Source organism: Ammospiza caudacuta, chromosome 6 (genome assembly GCF_027887145.1).
Source record: "Ammospiza caudacuta isolate bAmmCau1 chromosome 6, bAmmCau1.pri, whole genome shotgun sequence".
Taxonomy (NCBI): Eukaryota; Metazoa; Chordata; class Aves; order Passeriformes; family Passerellidae; genus Ammospiza; species Ammospiza caudacuta.
In genome coordinates, this window is record NC_080598.1 from 49,002,013 (window position 1) to 49,028,110 (window position 26,098).

At 38.6% G+C, this 26,098-nt stretch overlaps 1 protein-coding gene and 1 long non-coding RNA gene across 2 annotated transcripts in view; one reads left to right on the plus strand and one right to left on the minus strand.

Annotated features, from left to right (window-relative positions):
* Window positions 1-587: 587 nt before the first annotated feature.
* On the minus strand, window positions 588-9,526 carry LOC131558856 (uncharacterized). The gene is made up of 4 exons (XR_009274838.1): window positions 9,478-9,526; window positions 7,975-8,133; window positions 1,097-1,187; window positions 588-787 (listed from the first exon to the last, which is right to left on the minus strand). It is a non-coding gene; the product is annotated as an uncharacterized LOC131558856 (long non-coding RNA).
* A 1,052-nt stretch (window positions 9,527-10,578) lies between these two features.
* The window catches only part of TDP1 (tyrosyl-DNA phosphodiesterase 1), a 35,913-nt gene continuing 20,393 nt past the window's right edge, over window positions 10,579-26,098 (plus strand). The window contains exons 1-11 of the mRNA XM_058806913.1: window positions 10,579-10,741; window positions 11,439-11,989; window positions 13,070-13,113; window positions 13,744-13,799; window positions 15,718-15,814; window positions 16,892-16,926; window positions 18,021-18,113; window positions 19,597-19,761; window positions 21,310-21,388; window positions 24,186-24,365; window positions 25,120-25,168. Of these exons, the coding sequence (XP_058662896.1) occupies window positions 11,443-11,989; window positions 13,070-13,113; window positions 13,744-13,799; window positions 15,718-15,814; window positions 16,892-16,926; window positions 18,021-18,113; window positions 19,597-19,761; window positions 21,310-21,388; window positions 24,186-24,365; window positions 25,120-25,168 (1,345 nt within the window). The 5' untranslated portion in view covers window positions 10,579-10,741; window positions 11,439-11,442. The remainder of the gene's footprint in view (window positions 10,742-11,438; window positions 11,990-13,069; window positions 13,114-13,743; window positions 13,800-15,717; window positions 15,815-16,891; window positions 16,927-18,020; window positions 18,114-19,596; window positions 19,762-21,309; window positions 21,389-24,185; window positions 24,366-25,119; window positions 25,169-26,098) is intronic.

Sequence of the window (26,098 nt, forward strand, 5' to 3'; positions counted from 1 at the left end):
CCCTTGTCTCAATATTTACCTATGCTTTACTGTAGACTTGGAATGCTTTTTTATGTTGAATTTCCCTGTCTCCATTACTGACTGTACTATGGGGAACATCACAGTGCTCACAGTATACAAACTGCATTTATTCCAGATGAAATGAAACTGAGGGTATGCTCCTGGCATGCACCCAAAGGACTCCACCCTCTGTTGACCAGACTAGAATTGGGCCAAGAAACCCCCTCAATACAGATAATGGGTCCCCATCATAAAATTCCTGCTCTACAGACCTGATCCCTTTCTGCTGTATTTATTGCTAATACACAAATAATTTCAGAACTCACATTTGGTCAGTCATCACATTTAAAAACTCTTAAAGAACTAAGTATTGTACATTATTTTACTTAACATAAAAGAAACATTCTGAAATTATGTTCAGTCACAAAATTTAATTTTGATCTCTGTGGTAAAAAGAGGGAAGAACAAGAAATGTATCAACAAATATGAAATATGCTTCATTTGTTACAACAATCTATTGTAATATAGATTCTGTGTCACAAATACATGAAACTTCTCACAAATATCTGTGACAAAAATATTTCTTATGGCTTTCTTTTCATACAGTCTTAATCCAATTGTACAGATCAATTTAGGACAAAAGCCTTAGCTCTGTTTCCCTAAATAAAGCTCAACATCCACACTTCTGAGCCAATCTCACCTTGCAAGAAATCTCACCACTACTACCTTGCAATATACACTCCTGTTTAACTAAATTTCATTGAGACAGCTCTTGAACACGCATTTCCTGATTAAAAGAGAAAAATGTAAAAGCAAATAGTTTTAAGCTTCTTAAGAAACAGGACAGGCAACAAATTATCTTATGTACCTGTTATTTGTTTATTATTATTTTAAAAATACTAGTTATAAAATTTATATTAATTATTGCATTATTTACACAATAATCTGTGTATAATCTTTATTAATAAAGGCACTGAAACAATAATGGGTGCTGAAGCTTTTATCTTCAGCTGCATGATAAAATCTAATAATTTCAATTAACTGAAAGAACAAAAAGACTTCTATCCAGGAATATGGATCAATTTGTTAATCTTACCTGGTGGCTTCAAATAAGATTTTTTCAGATAACTTAGAAGAAACAGAATTGAAAGCTCTCTTGAAGTCTTCAAAAGGCAAAAATCCTCTATCTTTAAGATTAGGAATAGGCAAGAGAAAAATAATGTAAATTAGGGTGTTTTTTAAAACTACTTAATACAATGTTTGCATGCAAGCTAATCAATTCCCAGTTTTGAAATGATGATACACTCTAAGTTGCTGCATTAGAAAAATGTTTTAGAAAGGCAACTATATAAAGATGAACAATCTAAAACAAATTTTATACTGACTATTCCCTTTTGCCAGTGTGAACTCTCCAAAAGTAATGTGCCTCCATCTACAACTCTCTTATTTAAGTTTTCATTTTACAAGTAGACATTTTGAAAAACTGAACAAACTAATTGAAAATTTGAAATTTGCAAAGCTTTGAAAATAACTATAAGATATTCAAAATTACTTTTCAAATCTACCATTTTCATTGACAACTTGGATAATTTGAACATTGTGTTTTAATTTTTTTTCACAAATGTTACAATCCACTTACTCAATTTATTAGTTCAGTTTAATCCTGCTGAATGCATTATATCAGTGCAATATCAGCTGATCAATCACTCAGGTTATGAATTCACTTCCAGACTCATCTGGAAAATAAAGCATCTCAAGCCTACTGTAGACCATAGCAAGGCAAACAAAACCACAGTGCTTGAAACAGTTAAGTCCTTTGAAATAACCCACTAAAAATAACACTTGAAAAGCTACTTTTAGTTCATGGCAAAAAGCTGGATGCATGCTTATCAGATCATCCCAACATCTGATCTGCCATATGTTTCACTTTCCCTCTTTTCAAAGACCATAGTCCTGTCTGAGATCAGGAAGAAAAAGGCAGGGGATCTGAAAATCCATCAGCTCAGAGGTTTCTGATAAAGTTTTCCCTTTTTCAGTTTGGTGATGGCACATCCTTTGCTATTTAACAGGAATGAGAAAGAATCTCCACATCTACTTCCCAATGAGAATGAGAAAAAAACCCCTCGTTCCTTTGGTGTCCCTTCCTTGGTCTGTCTTGAGAAGTAAAAGAAATCTACAGCCACAAGCAAGGGAATTGGTACAACCTGCGGCATAAATGAGTGGGGAAATGTGAGTCAGAGACATAATGAGAGGCAGTAACAGCAAATAGGAGAGGGGAATGGCCAGAGGTTTCCTCTAACAGCTGGAGGAGGTGCTGCTACCACAGACAGAGCTGCAGTCTAGAACACTGCAGTCCACTGAGCCCGACTTCATTCAGCCACATCAACACCATCTTTATTAGCCTAGCAGTGCTTGATTTAACTTTGCTGCATCCAGGACATCTCGTCTTTTTATTTCCTTCAGGTGTTCTGTTTTGCTTAATTGCTTCAGAATTAAATTAATATTTCAAATATTAAGAAGAAAAAATCCTTATAGTGCGTATCAAGAGCTGTAAATATTTACTTGTTTCATTACTGTATAATGGTGCAATCTTCATTGTCCTCATAAAACTTAACAAACTTTTCAAATAATGGATCTAGAAAAATGTAAAATTAAATAAATCTCCCTGCCAAAAAAAAAAGCCAGTTTCATTTTCCTCCTTAAAAATATGTACGACTAAGGTCTACTGATTATGAATAGTTTTAATTATAGAAATAAAAATAAAACTGCAATAATAACCTTCAAAGTTAGAGAATAATCATGAAAACATTTCAATATAGTTAATTTTTTCTCACATATTTTCTATACTTGAGTATAATACTTCTGTTTACCTCTACTTTTTTTTGTTACCTGCCATCTCATGTTTCTTTACACTGGAGAGAAACCTGGACTTTTCTAAGCCATTTGCATGCCATGGATAAAGATCCATGCTGCATAAACAATCTATCTGGCATCATTCCCAGAAGCCAAGTCTGAAATAATGTATAACCCCAGCTAGAGATTCCTGTGAAACCCATAATAAAATTGAGTGTAAAACTGAATTGGTTATTCCTTCTGTATGCTGTGTGCAAGTCTTGTACATTTATCTTTACCTTTCTAAGGAGCAGAAAATTAAAGAAATTAAAATATAAATATTGTTTGTAAGCTCTGAATCGACCGTTTATTCTAAAATCAAAGTGAAACAAAAATTAAGAAACAAAAATCTGACCCACAAAAGTTAAGGTCTCTCCAAAAAACATGCAAAAATCCTGACACAAAAATTCAGCAGATGCATGTTTTTTTTTTGAAAAGGGATCCCACTTCAGCTCAATGTGTACAATGTGTACAATGTGTAAACACACATTAATACTCTTCTCACATAATTGCTGATATATGACTTATGTTCATTTTAAACAAATTACTTTTCTTGAGAAGATAACTGTATTCTACAGGAATTTTTCCTTTATCTAGTAACATAACAAAAGCTCTGCACTTCTTTTCCTTTTGATTCATTCATATTCTCTTCTTCCTGCAGTGGTTCAAAAGCACAACTCCTTCAGCTCCACCTGCTGTCTCAATTTAAATCTGTCTATCAGTGTACAGATTTCCAGTGCCTTTTTGCTTACTTCTTCTTGAAAATCATATATTAAGAACTATTACCATCTCACTTTCCAGGATTACACTGTCTTGCTGCTTCCAACTACTAGGTTCTGTACATGCACCATTTCTATAATAACAGAGGTTGCCCAAACATGCTGAACTTGCCTGCATGAGCAGCTTTCCATTCAATTGGATAACTACGGAAGGGAAATTATAAAAAAGGCAGTATAAGCTTTCCATCCATTTATTCCTTCTCTTTCATACTAACATAAGAGCCCAGAAAATGACAGTATGCAATTTTCCTTTTATAGAATGACTCCTATAATAGAGTCCCACCCACTCAATGATTTGGAGAGCCACCGATTCATGTGCTGCTAGAAAACGCTGCAGAGCTATGTCAACACACATAAAGGACAGCTTAAAAATCATAAAAGCCACTAGGTATTAACAAATCCATGATCTATCTTTTTATCTTCACTGTTTCTGATTCAGACATTCATGTGCTTTTTCTCCTGGAAAAAAATCCCAAACCAAACAATCTTTATTTTGTATTTGTTGCCTAAATTAAAGATTTACCAGAAAGGGTGTGGCTTAATAAGCATGTGTTCTAGCATCATAAACAGAATCAGCTTCCCTAATGCCTTTCAAACATATTGATACAAATACCTGTGGAGTCATGTGGCAAAAGGGAAGATGGAATTTAGCAGAAAAGCAACCTCAGTTTTTTGTAACTTCATTTTTTATATGAATAATTTATCCAATAAGACTTGCCACATGACCCTACAAACAGAAGTTTGAGCATAAATTGGTAATGTCAAGGACAACAAAACCCAAGCAGGACTATATAAATGAGAAGCTTATTTCTTGAATTATGATGTAGGAGTCCAGTATTTTCCCATGTTAATAGTGTGTTAATCAGTATCATTATCAAAAAATTCATAGAAATTTTCATCACCAGCTTGAACACTCAAAGTTACTAAATACTTTTCTCTGTCATTAATCAATATAATGTTGCTATTAAGAAATGCCACTTTGAGTGGCAAGAATAAGTTCAAGCTAAACCTAACATAGAAGCACTAAAAATATTACAGAACTGTATGAAATGTCTTTAATAGCCATGGTCAGCTCATTTACAGAATGAAAGATTAGAATCATGGCACCATTTAGGTTAGAAAAGACCCTTAAGACCTTTCAGACCAAGTGTTAACCCAGCACTGCCTTGTTCACCACCAAACCATGTCCCTAAGCACTGCACCTACATGTGTGTTAAATAGCTCCAGAACCTCCACTGCTTCCCCAGGCTTCTGTCCCAATGCCTCACAGACCTTTTGCTGAAGGAATTTTTCCTAATATCCAGTCCAACCCTCCTCGGGGGCAACTTGAGGCCATTTCCCCTTGGACTCTTGCTGGTTGCTGGGAGAAGACACCCCCACCTCCTTTCAGGTGGTTGTAGAGAATGATAAGGTCCCCCTGAACTTTCTCTTCTCCAGGCTAAACAACCCCAGACATTCCTCCTATGTCTGACTCTCCTGACCCCTCCCCAGCTTCGTACATATTATACAACAGTAGCAACTATGGCATTTAAGTAAGAAAATATTTTATTCTAATTAAAATAAAATCACCTTTTTTATCCAAAAAGGAACTATATATGTAGCCCTAACAGAGTACTAATCAATATCAAAATCTCAAACTCAGTAGTTTTAAACAAAGATGCTTAACTTTGTAGAAATTTGAGTTCTTTATACACAAAGGAACTGTAATATTCAAATTTAACTTCTGGAGCATCAGCACCCACATCTGTTATTTCCTCTAAACAATGAAAGAAATTTCTGGTTTAATATTCAGATTGGCATTTACTGAAGACCAGCTGGATCAAAATTAATTTGGTAAATCTGTCTAAAATAAAAACTTCAACAAAAATATAGAAAAAAATAAGAGGAAATGTGAGAAATATTTGCATCATTTATGCTTCTACAGCTTTTCTGGAACCCATCTTATTTTATGTACTATATATATCCTTTAGTGTCTTTCAGCAGGTTCCTACCTCACAACTTGACCTGACAGGAACACTGGAGTGACACATATTGATTAGCAAATTTCCAAGATTCACTAATACTCACTTATATTAGTGTGTCATCAGAATTCATTTATAGTACAAAAGCAATAAGCTAAATTACATGAGGAAAACAGTAAAAAAAAAAAAAAAAAAAAAAGATTTTTCAGAATTGAATTAGGAGGTGACCAAGAGATGCCTGCAAAACATCTTTAAACAATGTAAGGATCAGAAAGGGAGTATATAGACAAATAAAGCAGAGAGGTCCACTTTGAGCTATATTATATTGGTTTTTGATGTGACTGCATGCTCCTGAGTCTAAACCCTTCCATCTGTGTTATCAAGTATAAGATTGTACATAGCTGCAGCACTGAGACAGCCACCTGAGGGGATGGGAGCAGATTCCAGAGCAACCTCAGCTTATTCCAGTCTGGAGAAAGGACAAGCCAAACATGATGAGACCACTTAAGCTAAGGCTGCATGTTCCACCGTGCCTGCAACACTTCCCCATGACCATGTCAGATATAGAAACAGACAGGGGGCCCTGTCTAGAAAGCTCTGATGAGATGTGCCAGGAGAGCAGCTGGAAGCAGCCTTGAGCTCAGACTGCCCTTCTCTGCCCTGGCTGCCAGGGTGCCCTGCTGCTGGCACCTCGTTCAGCAGCAGCTGCTGACCTGCTGGTGTCCTCCATGAAGGCACAGCCTTGGCTCAAGGAAAACCCTGGACATTGGGGCCTGGTATTACCGCGTCCTGAGTGGGTGCAGCTGGTGAGAGAGTGACGGTGAATCTTGTATCTTGATCAGAAGGCTTGATTTATTAATATATGATATAATACATTATAGTTATACTAAATAGAATAAGGAGAGAGGTTTGCAGAGCAGCTAGGCTAGCTAGCTAAGCTAAGAATAGATAGAAAAGAATCTCTAACAAAGTTGTGTCCAGGGACTCAGTCCCCTAGCTTGCACTGATGATTGGCCCTTAATTATAAACATAGAAAATGAGCCAATCAAGGTGCATCCTATTGCATTCCACAGCAGCTGATAACAATTGTTTACCTTCCCTTCTGAGGCCTCTGCCTTCCAGAAGACACAGAAATCTGAAAGAAAGGATTTCTGTGGAGAAATGTCTGCGACAGCCTGGCCTCCCAGGAACACTGCAGGGAGGGCTTTTAGTCAGGTCTAAATGTAACAGTACCAGGAAGGAACTTCAGCTTGGAAATGACATCTTTTAATGACTACAATTCCTGCAGTACCCTTTTCAGTTGGAAGACTAAATGCCAGGAGCTAGTTAGCTGAATGGTTGCTGAAATATAAAAGCATTTTAGATGACTTCAAATAATTTTGGGGAAAAGAGGATCACTGATCCAAACTGTCAGAGAATGAAAAAATAAAAGTCACGTAGACCTGATTCCTACAACGTTGCTAGTTCCCAGAAATGACAGCATTTTTATGCAGATATACATACAGTATCAGTTCAACAATGAGTTTAATCTCTGGTTACAGTTTTCCCAGTTATTTGCCTCAGAAGGTTTAATTTTAAACATTAAAATTACATAAAGTTCAAAATTTCTATTAACAATCATACTAAAATAATATTTTACTCACAATAGAGCATTGACATTACAAATTATTTAGAAAAATCAAGCAGAATAGGAATGTGATTCAAATTTTTAGAGCTCAGCTTTTCCAAGGAAGAGTTCATTCCTGACATCTAGTGGGTAAAGTTAGTATTACTTTTAACTTTTAGAATAAATGCAAACGTGATTAAAAAAATGCAGCAACAATTAACTAAAAAAATTAACTAAATTAAACTGCAAAAATTAACTAAACTAAAATGCAGCAACAATTAACTAAAAAATTCAGTTGCTTGACTGCAGTTGATGATGTTAAGCAATTGCCATTTCTACTGAAAGTACTATGTTAGTAAGTAGTGCAGCTGAAAAACAGTTTCACGTTAAGAAATAATGAATGCTATTCCCCATGTCTTGCAAAAACAATTGAAAGGACTCTCCTTGCCAGGGCTGTTCCTAATCGTTTCCAAAAAAAAAAAATAGAAGGGCTGCTCCTGTAGCCTAGGATTTTGTGAATTTTGACAACAAAGCAATTGCACAATAACATGCTCAAGAACTGGATCCTAACAATTGACTTTTAGGACTTCAACATCTGTATTTGGTTCCTCTCTGGTGCACAGAGAAAGTTGTGTTTCTCAGAAGCAGATTAAAAACCACACACATGTTGAAAGGAACACACTCAGGACCCAGTCATCAGCAAAAGCAAAACATGTGGCTGTGCTACAAACCTTACCTAATGCACACTAGCAGAAGCCACAAAAAGAGAAGTATCTGCCTCCCCAGGGACCTCCTAGGGATCTTCACAACGAGCAGTAATTGGGTAAAGGGCAACAGTTGCTGGAATTGGGCCCACTTAAGGAGCAAGCAAAACCACGAGATGACAGAATCAGACCTAGAACAAAGGTTTCTTAATTAATATTTGTGCAGCTGCACAGACCAAATGGTCACAGTAGTGCCTAAAGCCACAGCAGGTGTGACTTGGGTGACTCGGCACCTTTTCAGGGAGAAATAACTAAACCTGCATCTCCTGTTGCCCAGGAGTCCTCTACTTGCATTCTCCTTCCAAGGAGATGCCATCAGTGACTCATGCACAGAGCCTGCTCTTGTTTAAATGCCTTAAGCATGTTTTGAGCACTCCTGCTGGAAGAAACATCCAGGGAATTTGACAGAACACTTAATTTTATATGGTAAAAATAGCTAGGAGAAGATAGATAAGGAAGAAGCTGAGCATTCTGAGATTCATAATTCAGCAGTTAGGGCTCACGTTAGAGGCCTTAAGCATTTTTAAATCTGGCCACAGTTCATTGAGAAAATTTTTACCCACAGCTGAAATGCATCACAAATTACTACTCTTATAGTTTACTAAAATATTTTTGTGGGTTTTACTCTAAATTATCATAGACACAATTTTGTTTATGACCTTGTCAAGACAGTTTTTGTAATATATGTGCTTAATTTCAAAATAATAATAATAATTAGTCCCCAGTGGTCATTAGGGAAGAAGATTGCTCAGGCTGAAGAAGAAAGATGATTCAGCCTTTCTATACTTTACATATATAATGCACTTTATAGTAAATTAGTCTCATTTATTGACATGCCATGAGAAAGACACACACACATACTGTGTGTATTCTAAAATTTTTGTGTTCTTCATACTCTTTTTTAATTCACTTGTACTTACTTGAGTAGAAATACGACTTCTAAAACTACATCAAGCCATACAAGATATCCTGTATTTTCCTCTAAGCATGGAAACACATTATTTCTCTCAATCTTTCTTTTCTTAAGATTTCTGTACAGTTGTAGATGTACATTTGAGAAGTCATGGCTAAAAATGTCCAACTATTACCTGAAACTAAAACCAGATATATTTTTGAGAACACATTTATTACTGAGACATGTAGCAGTTTCACATTTACTGAAACCACTGAATAAAGAATTGAATGTACCACTAACAAACACCAATAACAAGCTCAGTAAGTCACTTTTTATATCTTGTACACATGTGAAATACAATACAACCTTCTACTCATCACAGCCTTCAACAGAAAAGCCAGGGGTTTGATTATTTTCTTTTGGAATAAATACGTGCAAATTAGAAAATTACTTTTAGAATTTGTAGGTATTTCTGTTTACCACACCTACAGCAACACGCTCCAATTAGTGTAGACCAGTGTTCTTCTCAACAGTGAGACATCTATAAGCTGGATCTTCAGAACATAAAAAAAGTATATACCTTTGAGGGTTTCTAGCAAATAAAACATTACTAGACCAACTGTAGAGTCTTCTCTGCTTAAATAGCCCTTGCTGTCTTCATTGCACACTTCAAAAACCTACAGAAAGAAAGTAATTTGCATTAAAAACAAATAAACCTAACCTAGGATTTTTTATTTTGCTTAACTGTTATAGGAAAAACAAAAGAAACACTTGTTGAATCACCTCTATTCATCTACTCTGTTCCAGTAAAACTGAAACTGGGCAAGTCCATTCAGTTTGGGATTTTTAGGTTAAAATAAAATTTTTCATACTGCTATATTTTATGTGCTTATGATTAAAAAGCTTTTTACAAACTTAGAATACATAGTACAGACTTCTGGGAAACAAATCACATGAAATTTGCTTCTACCAGACCATGCATTGTTTTCTTCAAAAATGCCAGATAGGTTTAATTCTCATTAAGCCACTATACAGACAGGAACTATGATGAGAGAGTGCAATGAAAGTGAAGTCAGAAGCCATCAAATTTTCTGAGGTACCTATAGAAGACAAAACAGCATTTCCAGAGAAGAGACTACACTCATAACACAGGAATCCATCCAACATTCCTGAGAGCTTTTCCCACAGAACACCTTCAGCAAGGGTTGATAATACGGCATCATATCTGACAGTAGCGAAGGTTTATCCACAGAGCGTTTCAGGGAAAACCGCTAAACACAGCTCAGCAGACAAGCACTGAGGAAATTTCACAAACCAGCTGAATTTTTAGGAAAGCTTTTCCAAGAGTAGCCTGCACTTTTCACTGCGTGTTGACACTTCCAGAAATTGTTAACTGCAGCCACAAGCTTACAATAAATTAGAAAAACGAGAACCAAACGCTCAGTTCACCGCAGCAGCCGAAGCGCGCTTTGACGCGGGCCGCGCTCCTCCTTTGATTAATGTTCCACCTACTTTCCTCCTCTCCTTGCCGAAACCCTCACGCAGTTATCTCGTTAGCGGGGCACTTCACACACAGCAATTAACACCGCGCCAAGCGAACCATTATGCAAATTCCGCACCTGCCCATAACTAATATTAAGATCCAATGAAGGCTCGTTAGAATAACTCAGCTCACTGAGACGCGCCGGCTTCGGCGGTGGAGCCCCCTGAGCTGCCGGGCCCCCTCACGGCGGCCGCGCGCCTTTGCCTCGGGGGCGGGGCCGCGCCGGAGGGGGCGGGCCGGGCCTGGGCCTGCTCCCGCTCTCGCTCCCCAGCGCGGGCGCTGCCGGGCGGGCGGCGGGGCGGTGAGGTGAGTGGGTGCTGGCGGCGGGCAGGGCGGGCGTGGGGTCGGTGAGTGAGTGTTGGCGAGGGGCCTGACGGGCTGCAGGCCCCGAGCGGCTGCCGGGGCTCTTTGGTGCCGTGGCCCGCGCGGCGCCTCCCCCGGCCGCGGGCACTGCTTTCACTGCGGGGCGATGGCGGGAGCCGCGGCCGCACGGCCCTCGGCGCGGTGGGGGCGGTGGCTGCCGGTTCTGCCGCCGGGTTTAGGGGGGAGGCACAGCGGAGGGGCTCGCCGGGGGCACAGGGTGACGGGGGAAGGCCGCGGTCCCGGGGTGTTTCCGCGGGGCTGCCGGAAAGCGCCGCCCCGGCTGGGCCCGGGCTCCTCAGTCCGCTCCGCAGGGCGAGCTGGGTCGCTCAGCCATGGGGCAATATCTGTGTCGTTCACATCACACATCTGATTTTTAGAATGCTTTCCTTTATCTTAGCCTGTTTTCCATGTGCAGGTTTTCACATTCGCTGCTTCCTATTTGGTTGCCCTCATTGCACGTGTTTCTTTGTTTCCTGGGCACAGAAGCAAGCCTTGTACGCTGGGAAATTTCCCGGAGCTTCAGCCAAATACCGAAGCACAGTTCTTCAGTAATAAACAAGTGGGAGCTAGGAAGGGAGACAGGCTTGACCATAACAGAAACGTTCAATTTTTGCTTGGTGTTTTTTCATTCCTAGGAACATGCTTCAGGAGGGTGCACACGGTAAATGGACAGTGTCCAGCAGTGATGAAAGTGCCGAGGAAAATTCGGACAGTGAAAAACCATGTACATCTTCACTATCGGATGCTGCATGTGGTAGTATTAGTGGACCACAATATCCATGCTCTGAAGCTAGGAAAGCTGCTCACAAGAGAAAAGCTTCCCCCGTGAAGTTCACTGATACAAGTCTTTCTGCAGAAGCACCTCCAGCAGTAAAACAGAGACCAAGCCAAGAAGGTTCAGGTTGGTGTCTTTCTAGTAGTGATGAAGAGCCTGAAGATCAGCAAAAGCATGTCCACAAAGAAACAGTGAAAGAATTAAAACACGATGTGTCCGAAGAGCATCCTTTGAATCTTTGCAAAGATGACAAACTCTCAGAGAATCTGAAAGAGGAGGAGTATGATGTAACACCCAGTGAAGCCCAAGATACCTGGGATTTGGTGACTGGAGGCAGTCCTTTCAGGTTTTTTCTCACTAAAGTCAGAGGAATTGAACGGAACTATAATTCTGGAGCCCTGCACATAAAAGGTGAACGAGTGGCTTCTACTACAAGAGGGCTTTGGGGTGAAAGCAAGGGAATGCTCATTTTTAGTTTGTGGGTATTTTTAAATGCAGCTACTTCTTGGTGTTGCTGAGGTTTCGTATTCTGAACGCGCAGGTTTGTAGAAATTGATTCTGTTATCTGGACCTTTCTCTTTTAGAAGTATAGTGTATAAAACATTATCTGCTGATACTTAATTGCAACTATTTAGCCAAGGCAAGTCATGCTGCATCTTATTGCTGCTTTCCCTGTGAGCTAGTCTGGGGAAAAGCCCCTGTGGCTCTTAAAGGGGTGTTTTACTTGGGTGCATAACTCTCTGAGTAGTTGTTTGCACTTGCCTTTGTGCTACTGAGTAGTTTGGACCTAGTAATTCACTATTACTAGGTGAAGTACTTCTGAAATTCTGTGTCTGGGGTTCATGGATCTGTTTAAATTCAGGTGGGAGAGAGCTGTCTATCAGTTAATATGGAGTGGAGTCTTTGGTGTACAATACGGATGCCTCAGGAATGCTCTGTTAGTGGTTGTTTGATGTAAGGGGGAAAGAGCTTTCTGCACCTGTAAACATCCCTGTAGTTAGAAATAAAATCTTATGCATCACAAGACGAAATCAGAAACAAGTATTAATAAGAGAGTTGTGTACAGTTTCCTATATTAATATGATTGAGCTATGGATACACATATCCCACAATCAGTCTGCAGCACATAAATAAGCATTAGCTATGCCCTTATTGCTGCTACTCTGCCACAGTTCTTCAAGCTCGCTTGATAAAGGAGAGAGCAATTTAATATCCCTTTCTCAATATGATGTTGGACTTTTTCCTAATCAGCTTTTAAAACTTGTTTTTTGCTTTAAGAGGATTATTAATTTTTCTAAGCATATGATCCTAAATGATTCACAGGAGAGTCAATGACTTGAAATACTTGGAACAATAAACTTGTGAATGCCTCTGTTACACCAGGTCTATGAACAATCTGGCCCTTGTACTGTGGTAGTTATCGAGCTGTTCAAGATGCTATATGTTTACTTGAAGTCTTTTTTATTTATTTATGCTTTAATATTTTAATAGATATTTTGTCTCCTCTTTTTGGAACTCTCATATCTTCTGCCCAGGTGAGTTTCCTGTTTGTCAAGCTGATTTCTCTTGCTTGTTTCACTACATTAATCTTAAACTTCGTAATCCATGCCTGAGCCATGTAGCTGATATTAAATATTTCCAACTGTTGAACAATTTGTTGAAATATAAACACCATCCTATGTTCTGCTGTAGAATTTAGGCAATTATAAAACTGCTTTCTCCTGTTTTTGAGGAAAGTGCAACTGAGAAGCATGTATTTATGTTAATATAAATGAGGTTTTTTGAAAGAAAGAATGCCTTGCAATCTAGGAATAATGTCTTTGTTATTGCCTAGAAGTTTTGCTATCATTCATGATATAAACACATGGCAAAGAGATGATCCTTGAACCTAAGCTTTTACATTATGTGCATGTGATTCTTTTTTTCCCTGGATGGTAAATTTTAGGACCACTAATGCACACTTTTGAGTAACTTAAATTCAGTCTTTAGTTGTTAAAGAGGAATGAAAGAAAGCATATAAAAGTCAAAAATACACCTGTTTTTAGAATATGCTATATATGAGGTAAATATTTGTGTGATTAACATAAAAAGCTTTTTTGCTGTAGTTCATTGGTATAGCTGTTTTTTCTTTTTAATGAGTCTGTTTTCTTTTTCTTACATACAAGTTTAACTACTGTATAGATGTGGGATGGCTTGTAAGACAGTACCCACAGGAATTCAGGTATGTTTATTTTACAAAGGTGAAATGATGACATTTCCAGATCATTTCTGTTCATACAAGGTTCTAAGTGAATGATAAGCACTTCTTTGCACTGCAGATGATTGTTACCAATTTGATATGCACAGACTCTTAGTGTTCTTTCTTCTCTCATTCCACAGCTGTAGTTCTCTGATTTCTTGACTGTTTTCTAGACTGGAAAATAGCTAGAGTTCAGGATAGCTGGTTTCTGATTGTTATTAGTTCACACTGAGGAGGTCCCACTGTGGGCCTCAATGAGATGGCAGTAGATGACCTGTAAAGATGGAACAAGAAGCTTTTTGCCATACAGTTCACTGAGTCAAGAGCCAGATAGTGCAAGAGAAAGGAGAGAATGTAGGAAGGGCACAAGAAAACTGTGTGGCAAGGATCAGGATGGTTGCATGGATATGATATAGTAAGTTGATGGGTGTTGTCATGAAAGCAGTTCTTGTTTGCTTGAAATTCCTTTCTGATAACTGTAAACTCCTGCAGATGAAGTGAGCATATAATGTGCCTTTTTTTTTTTTTGTTTTGCTGGAAGTGCAGTAGAACCAGACTTCACGGAATCACAGAGTGGATAAGGTTGGAAGGGACCACATTGGGTTGAGCAGCACACCATTCCTTGTGGGATCCTCCACTACATGTGTCAGAAAGCTGTCATCAATGCTTTCAAGGAGCTTCCTGTACTGTTTGTTTTGCTGTGTTGCTTCTCCAGCACACATCAGGGTAGTTAGTCCCCCACAAGAGCCTGGGTCTGAGGCTGCTTGTACTGCTGCTGTAGAAGGCCTCATCCCCTTAGCCCTGCTGAGTAGATGGCAGCAGCAAACACCTACAACAGTGTCACTCCTACTCATCTGCTTTTTTATCCTAACCCCTGGCATCTTGATTGATAGGTTCCAAGTGTTGCCTCATGTAGAGGACAGCTCCACTACTGCACCTTCCTGTCTTTCCTAAACAGCATGTAGCCCTTCATGGCAATATTCCAGTTGTGTGAGCTATCCCACCCTGTCTCTGTAATTGCAATGGATCAAAGCCCTGTGAGTGCACACAGCTCTCCAGTTCTGCCTGTTTGTGCCCTGTACCATCGTGTGCAGGTGCTTTATAGAAATATTTGAGTGTGCCAGTATCCCAGTGGGGATGCAAAGGGATGCCCCATAGTCCTGTCTTGTAGTTATGCATTTAACTGCTTGTACTCTGTGCAGTTAGCTCCACCCTGTCCCATCATTCCCTGTAGCTGGCAGGAGAGAACACAATTTGTGCTCCAGTTGTCCCAAGGCCTTGAGGTCCCTCTTCCTTGTCTGCAGTCTTCATGGGACTTTGTGGATACTCACTTGAAAAACCCATAAATACTCAGTGGGCTGAGTTTTCTTGGTGGTCCAGTCTCTTACCTGACACACACCTCCCTATGGATTAGGTCTGGTTGGCATGACCAGAAGTTTGCTTTTAGGAAGTGAACACCAAATTAGTGCCAGAATAGACCCTCTCCTTTTCCCTATCAATGTTCCACCTTCTCTGTAGATAATAATTACTAAATTGTCTTAGGTCCACATTGTGTATATTGGTGCTTTTGAGAGCTTACATTTGTCTGTTCGAGCTCTAGGGAGAGTTTCTTTTATGATCTTGTATAAAAGTTTTTATTTTGGTGCCTGCTTTACTCCACACTTCCTGTTTCCCTTTTTTTTTTTTTTTTTTTTTGTTACAGTTTTCCAGTGTCTATTCTTTAGAGATTCTATTGTAGTTACTTGTATTTTGAATTAGTTAAAAAGGCATACTGATTTCACTGCCATCTTTCTGCTGGACTGTCAGATTTAGGGGCCAGATACCATAGCTACATGAAGGAATGGTTTAGGCTAATTGCTGATTCACTTGATGTTTTAATGGTAATCTCCTTTTGTTTAAGGAAGAAGCCATTGCTGATAGTTCATGGTGAGAGGAGAGAATCCAAAGCTGAACTAATTGCACAAGCACGGCCTTATGAGAATATTAGCTTTTGTCAGGTAATTAACATTTGTATCATCCTTTAGTTGAAGTTAAGCCATATCTTACACTCAGAGTCTTGTTACTGATGAAAAGACACCTTATGTGGGGAGGTTTTTGTTACACTTTGAGGAATATCCAGGATACCAGGACCATAGGAACATGCTAGCAGTGATTTTGGTCACATGTGATTATGGTAGGTTTCACCCCAAAAGTTTGTACAGAACAGCTGCCCACAGAAATGTCACAGGGCTCACAGAAGAGCTGGTCACCTTCTCCACTAACATGTTGCATTCAAATTCTTAAAGTGGCTGAAAAGGAAGCATTATTTTTGTGTGAAACCCAGAACTTAGTCCTAGTGTCACTATAATCTTAAATCTCATCAAAGAGTTATTATTTCCCAAATACATTTTACACAAGAAAATGCTGATACATATAATCTCTGTGATACTGTTAAAATTGCTGTCAGCATGCCTCCTGGCAGGTGCCATTTTATCTCTTGTTCTGTTCCTTGTTTTGCTGTCCCTAAGTGGTGAAGCCATTGGCTTCATCCTGGGGGAGGATGTGGCTATGGCAATTTTCCAGTGTTTTAGGATTTTGCCAGGTGAAGTATATTAATGATCCTGGGAACACTATGCACTTTGTTAGTAGGAGAATGATCTTGGAATTTTCTTCTCTTTGAAACAGTCTGGTAATCCTGAGTTTCTTGTTGAATGTGAACCCAGTACTACTGGTGTTCAACAGTGGGGCAGCATCCCCTCCCTTGACCTGCTGGCAGCACTCCTCCTAATGCAGGCCAGGACCCTGTTAGTCATCTTTCATGCAGGGGCACATTGCTGGCTTCTGTTCCATGTCCAGCAGGAATCTTCAGTTATTTTCTGCTGACTATTTCTGAAAATGCTGCTAGTAAAAGAGGTACAAATTCTGGAACAGTTCCAGCATTACCATCTGAAATCTAGCTTGTGGAAAGTGCATTAGAAATATGGAGAAGGAAGATAATGTATTTTGTGATCTGTCCACTAGAGAGCAGTGAAATTAAACCAAATAAGAAGCAATGCACAATAGCAATTTTTAATGATCAACTTTTAATTTTGTAGGCTAAACTGGATATTGCATTTGGAACTCACCACACGTAAGTAACACCATGAAGCAGAAAAGTCTGCAGTAAAACTGGATTCCATAGAAATTGTTGAGTCTTAAAGCTTCCATAAGCATCTTCTATTTAGAGGTGACAGGGTTGTTCTAGTTTAATGAGACAAGTTAGCTATTTGAGTACATATGAGATGTGGAGATTAAACAGTTGAAGTTGAACTGGTCTGACAGGTGGACTGCAGGTCCTGGCTCTTAACTCATGCCTTAATACCAAAACTTTAATGCAAACTTGTTCAGTCATAGGCAGGACTGACACAACACTGATTTACTGATCATGTTTTTCAGTTCATATGGAGGATCTGAAAATAACTAGCAAATCTGGGGGTCTTCTCAAGAAAAAATCTTGAATTGGATGTAATAGAAGTGTCTCAAAGCGAATTTTGTAGATGGAAATCTACAGAAAAGAATAGATCTTATGTTTTAGCAAAGATCAGTTGAGTTCAGTTTGAGTTTCAGATCTCATCCTTTGGGATCACATGGATATGCTGCCTTTACACAGCTATTGAAAACTTGGATATGAAAATCTGACCAATTTTTTTACAAAAGATACAGATGTGTATGTTTATCTCAGTTACTAGTTTTAAAATTTCATTGTGCTGTAGCTTAAGAGTTATGATAAATAAATAGCTTTTTTGCCATCACAATGTTTAGCTGTAAACATACCCACTTTTAAGGTAAAAGTCAGTTAAAGAGGAAGTAACTATGTTTTTTTAATAAATTCAGTAATAAGTAAAGGCCTTTCAGTGTTCCTTAGTTCTTTTTCTGATTATCTGCAAAGAGATAAGTGTCTAAAGAGCTGTGCAAATATAGGAAGTGTTCTGCAAATATTCACTTTGTTGTGGGTAATTAGTTGCATGAGATGTTAAGCTGTACTCTGGGATAAAATATATGGGGATAGTCTAATGACTGCCATGTGAGCTTGCAATGCACATGGATTGAAGTCATAAGCGCTTGCATGATGCAGAACAGGTCTTTGAAAATAATTACCTTGGAGCCTTTTAATGAATTGCTAATTTATCTCCTATCATCAGTGTTCTTGAAATAAATGAAGAGTTATATATCTTTTTTTAAAAGGAAGATGATGTTGTTGCTGTATGAAGAAGGTCTTCGAGTTGTGATACATACATCCAATCTTATTGCTGATGATTGGCACCAGAAAACTCAGGGGTAAGCAACAATCCCTAGTAGGTGAATGTTTAATACTTTCCATAGGTGTTTGCTCCTGCTGGAGATGGGATATTAGATAATCTAGTGTTGCAAGTCTTTACATTCTTAACATAGAGCTATTCTAAAAAAATTTTAAAATTGGACTTAAAATGCTGGTAGCTGTCTGGGTCTGGACTTTTCTTGCTTTCTCCTGTAAACAAAACTATGTTCCTAGTAGGCTGATGGCTTAAAAGCAATCTGACTGAGACAAAATTTTATCGTGCTGTGCTGTCTCTTTATGAAAAAACTTTTAGCTATAAAGTACCATTTATATAGATTTGAAGCAGCTATTTAAAACTTGCCTTAATACTTAACACTTGAGAATAATGTGGATGTGCAAATGTTCTGCTTTTGTTGTGACTGTATCTAGAATGTAGTCTGATAAATGTTGGGCATTATTGGCTCTGTAATACAGTAGATGACCTAATCTTCACACAGTATCCTTTCCTGGGAAGGAATTTTTTTCCTGTCTTATTTTTTGGTAGAAGTCTTTAAACTTAATGACCAACCTAGGACATAGTTTGGCAAGCACAAAAACCAGGATGAAGTGGCATGTTCATATAAGGGTCCTCAAAGTCTTCAGTTTTTTGGCTATTTTATGGGAGCATTTTTTTAGTTAGATGACCGCAATAAATCAGGGTATAAAATTTCTTCGAACTAATAGAAAGTTGTTTTTCAGAGGTTACTGTCACTTGGACATCCATTTTGCTGCCATTAAATATGGCAGGGTTTTGAGACTTTACTTGTCTGAGACAAGCTCTTTGAGTGGCAGAAATAGACAGTGATTTTTTTTGCCTTTAAATCTTATGAGTGGCTTTAGTATCTTATGGCAGTTAGCTTTTCAGAAAGCTGAGAAGGCATGAAAATACCTACTGGGACACTTAGCAAGTTGCCGTACTTGTGAAATACGAGAAATAGTTTTCTTTTTTAGCTTTTGCAGACTGCAGTGTTATGCAGGATCACAGTATGGTGATTCTGAATTTCAATGGGTAGTATCAGCACATTGTAAAGTTGATAATGCAGAATCACTGGGTCCTATGGCTGCAGTAATGTGTGAGTGGAAAGAAATACTAAATGTTTTCCCTGGTGGTCTCTATCCTATTTTATTCTGATGAAGGTTCTTGAGAGACAATTTATTATTGTGGGCTACTCTTCAAATATATAAACCTTTCAGATGCTTTAACTGGTGATTTTCTAGGCAGTTGCACAAACCAGTAGTTTAGCAGAACATATTGCAGTGTTTTATTCCTGTAGAAAATGTTGATGAAAGAACTGATGGTTGCTAAGTCTGAGCCTGACCAGTTATGGTTAGTATCACAATGAATCTTTCAAGTACTTGTTTAGGATCTTCAAATGTGTTTTATTCCCATACTAAACCCACGTGTTATTAATGCATGGTGTGCTTGTTTATATGCCTGATTTTTATTTTTTTTTTTCTTTTAAGAATATGGTTAAGCCCTTTATATCCAAGGCTACCTGAGGGAGCATCTGGTGGTGAATCTGCAACTAATTTTAAATCTGACCTAATAAGTTATTTGGCAGCTTACAATTCTCCTGCACTCAAGGAATGGATAGATCTGATTCAAGAACATGATTTATCAGAAACAAGGTATATATAATCTTAAGGTAACTTGCACTGTGGGTTTTTTCTTTTTTTTCTAGAAATTAAATATTGGTGTTAGGATCTGTTAGACCTCGTGTTTATTTTGTAAGGTAATCTTGTTTCAGGCTGGAGTGTTCATACATGACTCTGTGTGGTTTTAAAAACTTTCTCTTGTGTAGATTATGTCTAGTAGACCAACTTCTACTTTTATAAGCATGCATTTTAAAAGAAGAAAGGTACACCAGCAGCAACTTTACAGAGAGTACCTATGAAGTAATAAGGACTTGGTTTCATTTGAGCCAGTCTGGCTCAAGTATTTACTCTAGTAATATTACCAGTGGAAAAAAAACTGTGTTGTATAGAGTTTGTCATGTAAGAGATCATGTAAGCAAAGGTTACTGGAATGAGGATTTTATTCAGAACAGGCTTCTGTTGGTAAGGCAGAGTTTAATCAACATATATATCTGTAGAATTTTGGATTGGTTTTGGTGGGCAGTGTTGTGCCTAACTGGTCTTGGAATAGTTTTCTCTAATATCACATTGCTGATATTACTTTAAAATAATTCAGGATGCTTAATTCATGTCTAATAAGTAGTTGCACTTAAATATGAGCATTTACTTCAGAAGGTGTAAAGCTCCCTGGCAACTTAATTACTGTTTTATAATTCGAACAAAAATTGTTGAAAAGAAAAGCTGAAAATGGTTACATACTGCGGTGGTAGTGAAGACTGAAACCTTGTCTAGTTTATACATTAAGAAGTGCTTTTATCTTTACTTGGAGTCTTAAAAGATTGGAGGGGGCAAAAAAAAAGCGTGTACTTTATAATCAGGTGAGCTAACAGCTGCTCTGATTGCATTGATCATCAGCATGAGTTTAAACAGATGAGTTGAGCCCTAGCTCAACTAGCTAGTGATATGCATGTGGTAGGAAAGTCACTTGTTAGAACAAGGATTGCCATCTGATGTGCGGTAGGGGGCATTCAGTCATCAAGAAAATTAGGCATGAGATGTATACAGTAGGGAACAGCAGCTTAAAGCTGCTTGTTGTGACTTCAGGCAGGTCTCTTCCCCCTTTTCAGGGTAAAGTCAAATAGGGTACCAAACCCATTATTAGGAAGTGTTGAAAAAGCTGTACTTTGCATCTGAACTATTAGGTGCCCAAATGAAAACTCATACCTGAATCTGCTGATTTGGATGTAGCAGTAGATTGGCTTTACTCAAAATTACGTGCCCAGTTTGGGACAAATGAGCTGTTTGTGTGTATTGCCAGCGTTATCTATCTTCTGCATTTTTGCACACTGAAAAAGATCTAGCTCTTGTCTCTGCTGTAGAACAGCCTGGTGATATATGACAGCCATACAGGAGGTTGATAATAAATTATACAGCTGAAATTCCACTTTTCTTTGTATTATGAATCCCATGAGAGACATTAAATATTTCTGGTTGCACTTGAGTGTTCAATCTTGCTGGTAAGTTTTTCGTAAATATCTTGCTACTTTAAAACCAAAGCACTTGAGATCTACAAAAATCTGATGGCTTTTTTTCTGTTTTTAGAGTGTTTCTGCTTGGTTCTACCCCTGGACGATATCAAGGCAGTGATAAAGAAAAGTGGGGCCATTTTAGGCTCAGAAAGGTACCAAAACTGTAACTTTTATTGTTAATATTCTTTAAAATATAAATAGAATTTTGGACAGAATTCTTCAGTTCTATCCAGTTTTTCCAGCTGTCATCAGTCTTTTAATACATTGTTACAGTTAAAGTTAGCAATAACATATGTAGGCTTGCAACTTGGAATTTAACTTAATCTGTCTACTGATGAAAAATACAATAAAAATACTTTTATGAGTACATTAGTAATAAAAAGAGACTAACGAGGATCTCCCATCATTTATTGGATGCCGGGAGAGACATAGTGACAAATGATGAGGCAAAGGCTGAGGTACTTGATGCCTTCTTTGCCTCTGTCTTTAAGAGCAGGACCTGTTCTCCATGTGTCCAGCTCCCCAAGCTGGAAGACAAGGACAGAGAGTGGAATGAAACCCCCATAACCCAAGGGGAACTGGTCAGTGACCTGCTGCAACACTGAAATGGACACAAGTCCATGGGACCAAATGGGATCCACTGAGGGAGCTGGCAGAAGTGCTCATTGAGCCACTTTCAATAATTTATCAGGTGTTCTGGCTAACGGAGGATACTCAGGGCATTAGGCCCAATCAGCATGAGTATGAAGGCAAATCCTGCTTGGCTAACCTGATCTCCTTCTGTGGCAGCCTGGTGGGTCAGGGAAAGGCTGTGGATGTTGTCTACCTGAATGTCAGTGAAGCCTTCATACAGAATTCTCCTGAGAAACTGGCTGCTCCTGGTCTGCATGGGTGCACTCATTGCTGGGTAGAAAATTGGTTAGATGGCAGATATCAGAGTGGTGAATGGAGTTACATCCAGCTGGCAGACAGTCATAAGTGGTGTTCCCCAGGGCTCCTTATTGAGCCCACCAAGGTGGAGGGGAGTGTTGATCTGCTGGAGGCTAGGAAGGTTCTCCAGAGGGATCTGGACAGGCTGGATTGATGAATGGAGGCCAGCTGTGTGAGATTCAACTAGACTGCATGCCAGGTTCTGTATTTGAGTCACAGCAGCCCCATGCAGTGCAACAGGCTGAGGCAGAGTGTCTGGAAAGATGTCTGGTGGAAAAGGACCTGGGAGTGCTGGTTGACAACAGGTGGACATGAGCCAGTGTGTGGCCAAGAAGGCCAGTGGCATCCTGGCCAGTGTCAGCAGTAGTCTGACCAACAGGACAGTGATTTTCCCCTGTACTGAGCACTGGCCACACCTCGAGTGCTGTGTTTTGGGCCTCTTCTCACAAGAACATTGAGGTGCTGGAGTGTGTCCAGAGAAGGGCAGCAGAGCTGGTGAAGGGTCTGGACCATGGTGCTGGAGAAGCAGCTCAGGGAGTTGGAGGTGTTCAGCCTGGAGAGAAAGGGCTCAGGAAGACCTTATTGCTCTTTAGAGCTACTTGAAAGGGGGTTGTAGCTGAGGGGCGTTGGTTTCTTCTCCCCAGTAACAAGTGATAGGACAAGAGGAAATGGCCTCAGGTTGTGCCAGGGGAGATAAAGTTTGGATATTAAGAAAACTTCCTTCAAAGTCTGTTGAGTATTGGAACAGGCTGCCCAGGGAAATGTTGGGGTCACCATCCTTGAAGATATTTAACAGATGTGCAGATGTGGGATTTAGGGATATGGTTGGGGTGAATGTGACAGTATTATGTTAATAGTTGAACTCTCTTGCTTTTAGAGGTCTTATGTTTATTTAGGTGAGCTGTAATGGTAAATCTTCAAGATTGCATATATCAAGTTTACAGGGACCCTTCTTGTTTGGCTTGGCCCCTTTTTTTGGGGTTTTTTTTTGGGGGGTTTTTTTTGGGGGGGGTTTTTTGTTTTTCAGAATTTGATGAGGTATTTCATGTCATCTATTAAATTCTTCTCATAATTGAAGAATTTTTAACCTGCATCTCTTGCTGAAATGGCATTATTTCAAATACTGTCATGAATTTTATATGAAAATCTAATGCGGTCTGTGGCAAACTTGTGTGACATACAGAATATTTATGTATCATATTGCTTTTCAACATGAGGTTACTCTTGTGGACATCCCTTTGCTCATTAAGAGCTTGTCCTTTCTGGTACACTTTGTCTGATGTTTTTTGCGTATTTAGATATAGAACGAAGAAAAAATAAAACAGAAAAAGCTAGTAAGGGAAAAAGATGATCTTGTGGCAGATGTTTCTGTGATTTAAAAAGGTTTTTAGTGACAATGCAGGTAGACCTGATGATACTAACATTGATGACTGAAGCCATTAGATTGTGTGTTTTCTCTAGAGTGGGGTAAAGGTGGCAACTACATACAATTTAGTATCTGTCTGTATAAATCTGTTTTTAATGTGACTTTAAATTCCATTCACAGCTTAAGAGCTCCTCTAAAAGGATCATTTCAGTTTTCTCTTCAATTGTTCTTTTTTCCCCTCTTATTGTAGACTTCCATTGTAGCTGGGTGTCATGGCTTTAGGATACAAGAGGAATTTTATGGCCAACAACCACCAAATATGAAAAATATTTAGTTTTATTTGTTGGAACTTCTGAAGTTAATGTTTCATGTTTTTAGAAAGAGTTGCTAACATTCTTTTCACCCATTATTTAGTGGGTGGCTTTGGTGCTTTTGGATAAAACTTGTGATGTTTAATCTTCTCTTGAAGTGAGTTTATTTGGAAAGCCCAATGATTTTTTTTCATTGCAAAGTTAAATATGTAGTATGAATGTTAATCTCCTTCATTATCAGAAGTAAATTACAGAGGATTTATTATATCAAAAGTGATATGAAGCTGATGAAGGTATTCCGTGTGTGTTGAGGTCTAACAGTGTTTTAATTCTCCTCACCAGCTTCTGAAGGAGCATGCTGTGCCAATCCCAGAGTCCTGGCCTCTTGTTGGACAGTTCTCAAGCATTGGTTCCATGGGAGCTGATGGGTCCAAGTGGCTGTGCTCAGAGTTCCAGGACAGCCTGGTGGCTGCTGGCAGCAGTGTGACAGCTTTCCGTAAATGTGATGTCCCAATTCATCTGGTATGTCTTTGAGGTGCTGGTGACCTTTATTTAACACTAAATCATTTGTTTTGGAAATCTTAGTCATTGTTTTGCTTTTAACTTTTGGAAGACAGTAATGCAGTTTTGATCATGAAATTATATATATGCCACTTAAAGCCATTTAGTTGTATGTGGTTTGCTATAAAAATGTACCACAATTTCCATCTGCATGACACTAGATTTGTCATCTCACTAAAATTATCTTCTCATTCTACAGCTTGTCTTTCATTGGGTTTTGTAGATGCAGCTGTTTTTCCTGCTGAGATGTAGCTGAATCCTTAGTCATTAATACCTGTGGTTATTAGCAGAATTAAGGGGAGAAGTAGAAAAGTTTGTAGCAGGAGTTTGTTAAATCAAGGAAATATGATGGTCAAGCTATGCCTTTACCATGTGCTAATCCCCTGCATACTCATATCTCGTATTTGAGGTGTGAGACTAAAATATAAAATAATGTTAAGAACTAACTTTGACTGCTGTGGAAGTGGCTGAAGCAGTATTACTTGAGAATTCCTAGCTAATTTTGGTTAGCTCTATAAGAGTGGTAAAAATATTAGACTTTCTGTGTTACTGGTACAATTGTAGTTGTAAGCTGCAGTGTAATTTTATTACTTCAAAGAAATGAAGCTTTTAATATTTTTTTTCTCAGGTTTTCTTTAAAGTGTTTTTGAAAATTAACAGCTTGTCTATTCAGAGCTGTGTTATTGAAGTTACTTTTTGTTCTATCTCCATGAAGGTTTATCCTACTGTGAACAATGTGAGGCAAAGTCTAGAAGGCTATCCTGGTAAGCAGATGAATCCCCATTTATGTCCTTTTTGTGGTCATAATGTCCTGCAGAATCACTTCAGTGGTTGATGTTAAATGAACATGAAGTTCTCATCTTGCTGATAATGGGATAGAATAGGTGGCAGTAGAATCTTTCTGCTTTTGCTGGAGCTCTGACTTCTGTTGTGATGGAATAGATAAGGTTTTGTGGGCATTGGTTTGTAACATTTGTCTATCCTAGCCATGTTCATATGTCACTGCATAGGAAATCAACAGCTCCTGTCCACTGCTCTTACTCCAGTCATAATTTCATTTTGGCAGAAAATTCATGTTTGAGTGTGTCAAATTCTTCTGTTTTGATTGCAGTGTTATTCTGCACATCAGATAGAATGGAGGCTAAAGTGTTACTGGTCTTTCTTTTTTAATATTGTATATACAACTGTTTTGTTCATTATTGCCATGTTTATTTTCATTAAGTCATATTTGTAAAAGCATGGGCCCAGCCAACCTGAAACAGGAACAAGTACTGTTCCTGTTGCAAGCTATATAGGATAGCTATGCTCCTATGCATGACTAGCTTTTGAATTTTAGCAGCTGGTAGGTTTTGATCATGGAGCTAGCATGAATGTTTTCAGCAGTTTTTGTCTTTCCTCTGGTTAGTGTTTGGACATACATAGAAATTGCAGCCAGAGAATTTATAGGCATAGAGTGGGGGGAAAGAGAAGTGTTCTGAAGGTTTATTCTGATTTCTTGTTCTTTTTCTTTTAATTCTGTTAAAAAAGTTTTCTTTATACCCTTTAAAGTTTGACCTGCTTTGCTCTCTTCCTAGTTCTTTTCTCACAGCAGCAAATGAGTAAATAATTCTAGAGGGTGAGACCGACAACACTTGGTGAATTACATGACTCTGTGTTTGTGCAAGTGAACAGTTCTTTAGACTCCTGCAGTTAGT